This window comes from Meriones unguiculatus, chromosome 3 (genome assembly GCF_030254825.1).
Source record: "Meriones unguiculatus strain TT.TT164.6M chromosome 3, Bangor_MerUng_6.1, whole genome shotgun sequence".
NCBI lineage: Eukaryota > Metazoa > Chordata > Mammalia > Rodentia > Muridae > Meriones > Meriones unguiculatus.
Genome location: NC_083351.1, coordinates 137,540,076 through 137,546,075, shown reverse-complemented (window position 1 = coordinate 137,546,075; position 6,000 = coordinate 137,540,076). Strand labels below are relative to the sequence as shown.

The window sequence follows — 6,000 nt, the reverse complement described above, 5'->3', positions numbered from 1 at the left end:
GTAAGCTCTTGTCTCGGGTGTCTGATGGTATGGGAGAAGGTTGGGGTGACCTCGGAATGCTCCCGCTGAGAGCAGCTGCTCCGCACCGAATCCTCTTTCATAACCGTTTGTGAGATCAGCGCATCTCCTCAGAACTCTCCTGTGGTTTGCAGGCAGACCGAGCCGGGACAGCCAGATCGGTTTAACAGAGAGGGGGCTCTCTAGACCTTCATGGGTGAACCTGGAACTGCGCGCTGAGACAGCGACATTCTGCATCAGCTGCAGATGCGAAAGTGTGCTTGAACTAAAAATAGAGATCGCACACACAGACCTCCGAATTTTTGAAAAATTATCACGAATTTATTGAGATTTACATTTCATTACATACTTACTTTTCATTAAATTGAATGAGATGGTTCTTATAATTTTCATCAAAAGGTGTTTGTGTTTTAATACACTTTTTTTTTTTTTTTGTCTAGACTGTTTGAAGAACTGGTTGATAAATGATTTTCAACTCTGGCTCCCGGGAAAAAGGGAGTGATACATCCTTTGTCACAGAAGCTGGTGGCTCGGGTGCATTCAGATTTCAAGTATATCTAGCCTTTTCTGTAGCAAGAGCCAGTCTTCGGATGTTGGATATGCAGCCGGCAGCAGCTTCCTGAAGATCCTGGTCTGGGGACCCTACCATGTCCAGTAGAAGCTGTCACATCCCCAGGAAGAGGAAAGAAAGGAATGAAATCATTAATCCAAATGCATCAAACTAGGCCACGGAAATAGTTCAAGGCAGCATGGATTTTTTAAGAGCAGCATGGATTTTTTAAGAGGAGACAGCTTTGTGGATACGAAAGCTTACTGTGTAACCATGTTGGGATCCCCAACACCCATGGAAAGCCCGGCCCGGCCTCCTGGGCCTGAGCTACCCTCGGTGGACAGCACACAGAGGTGGGCGCTTGCAAGCCGGGTAGTATAGAAATGGCGAGTTTCAGGGCCCATGGGAAACCTGAGCCGCGGGACTAGGCTGAGGATCATGAAGCGGGACAGCAGGCATACCCCTGTGCCCTCTGTAGCCACCACGGAGATGACCTCTCACCCCACACGTGCACACCCACACAGACATGCGTGTGGAGGAAAGCCACTCAGGTGACTCGGAGGCTCACCCCCGTGCAGCAGTTCCTCCCATGTCCTTGCTGTTTCCTTGCTATCAGCCTGCTTCGGAAGTTCCTCTGACGGCCCTTTAGCTTTTCTACCTTCTCAAGGACAGAGCAGCAGCACATTGACCCCACACTGACCCCACCCCACATGTAAGAGGTAGCACACCTTACATTTAGCACCTTGACTTTAGCGTTTGGTCCACCTGAGAGTGGGTTCCTCATCCCCCCAGCGCCTTAGCAGACTGTACCCCCCAATGCCAGGGAAGGGTTTTGTGCACTCTGGCCTCTGGCTCTCCAGCCATTCACTTCTCCTCTACCACAGACCACAAGGTCCCGTTTCCCCACACTCCTTGCCTCAACTGCTGCCACCTCTTGCCTTAACGCACCCCCTTCCATGGCTCTGTAATGCTCACTCACCTTGTGTAGAGGTTTATTCACCGGTATATCCCAACAAACAGCTATCCCGCAAAGCCACAACTGATTTTCATCAAGCCAAGGGCCCTTTCTCCCACTTGGGCTTTGGCAGTTGGTTCAGATGTCTACAGCACTTAGGCTGGTTCCCTTTAAACAGGTATTGGGTTCCTGTTTTCTGTCGGCTGGATCGTGAACACTCATGGAAATTTATGATGCCATCCACAGTGCATGCACAGATCGGATGCCAAGTAAATGCCAAATCAATGAACTACAGCTTTTGAAAATTAACAAATATGACTCATTAAGATATTTTAGAAGTTAATTGGATTCTAGACTTTCTACGCACAAGTACTGCACACAAATTTGGATAATGCCAAGACATGAAGATGATGCTATCGGCAAAGAGTGCCGGGAAGGGAAGCATTGTGCGATGGAGGCACAGGCCACACGTGTGGATGTGGATTGTATTCTCACAGCAGAAATGATTTACTCATCTCAGTTACCAGAGCGACATGGCCACGTGTGTATTTTAGAGAGCTTAACAGCAGCGTACAGATTATGGACCATAGGGAGAAGATGCTGGGAGGCCCGGCTCACCTCAGAGTTGACAGGTAGCGAGCGAGGAATAAGTGCAGTGAAGAAGGAATTAATCTAGTGACCATTTAGGGAAGAAATATACAATCAAATGGTGCAAGAAAGACTGGCTACCCAAACAGCAAATAAAAATGGTAATCTCATCCCATCACCCATAAACACCAGCCCAAGTGGACTGATGTCTTAAGTGAGAATTAAAGACATGTAAACCATTCACAGGTTGCATATGAGGACGTCGTGACCAGATTGGGCTACTGACGGTCACCTGCCTTCCCTGTCCCTTGACCTTTACGTCACTTAGCCCTCCACCCCAGGACCACACCGTGGTCTTCACTTTTCAGCGCTCTCAGCTCTCTGACCCAAACTCTCTGGCTGCAGCCCCCTCCCCTGTGACACATAACGTGTCTGCTTTTATCATATGTAGAAGGAATCTCTGTGTCTGCACGGACGACTCACCTGTCAATAAAAAAGCTAATCGTCTGTTAGCTGAGGCAAGACAGAGGAGGTGGGAGTTCCAGCAGAGAGATAATGAACTCTGGGAAAGAGAGAGAGGCAGAAGATTTTGCCTGTGGACTCTGAAGGAGATGTACATATGAAATCAAGGAAAGGTAAACTCAGCCAAGAGGCACTCATATTATAGAATAAATGGGTATTTTTTCAATTATTTTTTTATGAATTGCAATTTATTCAATTTTTTATCCTAGCTGTAGCCCTCCCTGTCATCCCCTCCCAATCCCACCCTCCCTCCCTCCTCTCCTCCCATGCCCCTTTCCAAGTCCACTGATAGGGGAGGCCCTCCTCCCCTTCCATCTGACCCTAACCTATCAGGTCTCATCAGGACTGGCTGCATCCTCTTCCTCTGTGGCTTGGTAAGGCTGTTCCTCCCTCAGCGGGAGGTGATCAAAGAGCCAGCCACTGAGTTGATGTCAGAGACAGCCCCTGTTCCCGTTGCTAAGGAACCCACTTGGACACTGAGCTGCCATGGGCTACATTTGTGCAGGGGTTCTAGGTTATCTCCATGCATGGTCCTTGGTTGGAGTAACAGTCTTAGAAATGACCCCTGTGCCCAGAATTTTTGGTTCTGTTGCCCTCCTTGTAGAGCTCCTGTCCTCTCCAGGTCTTTCTATCTCCCCCTTCTTTCATAAGATTCCCTGCACTCTTCCCAAAGTTTGGCTATGTCTCAACATCTGCTATCCTGCTGGGCAGAGTCTTTCAGAGGCCCTCTGCGGTAGGCTCCTGTCCTGTCCCCTGTTTTCTCCCTCTTCCGATGCCTATCCTGTTTTCCATTCTGAATGAGGATTGATCATCTTACCCAGGGTCCTCCTTCTTGCTTAGCTTCTTTAGGTGTACAGATTTTAGTATGATTATCCTATATTATATGTCTAATATCCACTTATAATTGAGCATATACCATGTGTGTCTTTCTGGTTCTGGGTTACCTCATTCAGGATGCTCTTTTCTAGTTCCCACCATTTGCATGCAAATTTCATGATTTCCTTGTTTTTAATTGCTGAGTAGTATTCCATTGTGTAAATGTACCACAATTTCTGTATCCATTCCTCCATTGAGGGACATCTGGGTTGTTTCCAGATTCTGGCTATTACGAATAAAGCTGCTACAAATATGGTTGAGCAAATTGTGGATATTTTAAGTTAAAAACTAATTGGGGAACAAGCCAAAGCTGACGACGTAGGCATTTATTCATAAATAACAAAGTCTCAGAGTCTTTATTTCGAGAAATGGATGGGGGAGGAAAATCCGTGGTTACAGCCGTTTGGATTTTTAATGTTTTTCTTGAGGGGTCCTGGTACATTGGCTTGTATCCACAGTCCATCTCTGTAGTCGTCCTTTTACATTTCTTAAAGCTTCTTCGGTGGCATCCACTCGTCACAGCCAGGGTGGTCACAGAGCCACCTCTGACTCTTGGGTGATCACCGGTGCCTGAGCTTGGCAGGAGGCTGTGTGCAAACAATGAGGCGAGTAAGTCTCCTGTAAATCCAGCTGCCATGGGTTCCCCTACTGCCTTGCAAGCTAAAGGTGTCTCTTTCTCTACTCGGGTTCCTTTCCCATGCTCCTCAGAGTCCAGTTCAGGTTTTCATTCTTCAGTCTCCTCTGCGGCCTCCCAGCAGGGCCTCAGCAGTAACCTAGCTGAGCTCTGAAAGTCACAGAAGCTGCCATAGGGGAACAGCTGTAATGGGAGCCACAGCAGCAGTGCGGCAGCAGCCTTGTGGCCTCCTGTCAGCCCGGCATGTGCCCTGCCCACCTCTCCAAGGCCTTCATCACATTTCTCCATCCGGGTCCCTCTCTCTAGGAAGTCTTACTCTCAGATGCTCTCCACCCTTTTCCTTTCCAGTGGCTCTTTTCCGTCTTCATTTAAACATGCTTTTCTGGCTCCGTGATATGGTTCAGAGGGCCAAGGCCTTTGCCACCAAGCCTGAGAGTCTGGGCTTGATCCCCAGGACCCATAAAGGAAGGGAGGGAGGGAAGAAGGGAAGAGGAAAAAGGAGGCTTTCCATTGTTTCTCAGTTACCTAGCTTCTTTGCAGACTGTACTTCCAGTGAGGACTGGCCCAGCAGGCATTCTGAAGATAACTATTTGCAAAGCACCCCTCGTGCCAAGCACAGAGCTACAGTCCCAGAAATGGTATTCTTTTGGTGATAATTTCCCCAGTTTCCAGGACTGGTTGTTTTGCTGGAGGTTAGCCCTGGTAGATTAGGGAGGAAGGAAAAAGGAGGTGAGGTCAAACTGGATCTTGTCAGCACTTGCTCCAGGCCCCTGCTCTCGAGTTCCATGACCCAGGCTTCTCTGGGCACCTGCCGTTGCCTCCTTGCCAGGCTCCCTTGGAAAGGAAACCCTTGATCTGATGCCTGTCGGAACGAAGCACACATTTCGTTTCTCCTCTCTCAGACCAGGTTGTTCTGTGGTCCCCTTTCAGGCTCGCCAAGAGTCGGCTGTGTTTATTTCCAAACCCTGGACTCGTGTTACACAATTCCACACCGAAGAAACCAGTGAGCTGTGAGCGACAACTGGCTGAGTGCTGGCTCTTTTAGGGGTCATCCAGGTAAAAGTTTGGAAGAGGAGAATCTCTTGCCCATTCACATGCTTTATGCTAGGTGTCTCATCCAGGCTGGCACCTTCGTGGGACGCTGAATGAACTTCCCCGTTCCCGACAATGCACCAGATGATGGCCTCCCATTAGGGGATCCACATAGCCTAAGCTCCTCCATTAAACATGAGGCTTAGCTCTGTAGCCCTCGTAGAATGCTTATTGACATTTTTGCTAAAGACAGACCAACAGAGCCCCGTGAGACACTGTTTTCAAAGTCTAATCCAGGCTGGGAGATAGTTTGGTCAGTAAAGTGTTGTCTTGCAAAAAACCTGAGCTCAGTCCTCTGGTCCTGAGTCCTCTGTTTATGGTTTTGGAAGGTTGAACATGTAATCCTAGGCCTGGGGAGGTAGGGGCAGATGGATCCTGGGGGCTGACTAGCCAGTCGGCCTGGCTCACACCCCTGTGGCAAGATCCACTCGAGTGAGGGGCTCTGTGGACAGGGATAGAAGACACACGCATACACACACGCACACACACACACTCTAAAAACAGAGATGAGAAGAGATAGGCTGTAGTCGTTTTCTTAAATTTGCCTTGCATGTCTCTGGCGGCGGCCCTGTAGGTGACCTAATGTTTGCATAGTGTAAATGGTTTTATTAGCTACCGAGTTGCTCTCTTCCAGGTACTGCGACTACTTCCCCACCAATCAAAGCAGCCTGCAAGGTCCTTTCTTTTTTCTAGCTAGAAACATTCTCAAACAAGAATATAAAGCTGCAAGTTCGGAATTTTCCGCGCACCCGGAAAATAAACAGC

At 48.6% G+C, this 6,000-nt stretch overlaps 1 protein-coding gene across 1 annotated transcript in view; it reads right to left on the bottom strand.

The window, feature by feature from the left end:
- Positions 1-436: 436 nt before the first annotated feature.
- Positions 437-6,000, bottom strand: part of Odad2 (outer dynein arm docking complex subunit 2) — a 154,447-nt gene continuing 148,883 nt past the window's right edge. The window contains exon 21 of the mRNA XM_021654551.2: positions 437-679. Within this exon, the coding sequence (XP_021510226.1) occupies positions 566-679 (114 nt within the window). The 3' untranslated portion in view covers positions 437-565. The remainder of the gene's footprint in view (positions 680-6,000) is intronic.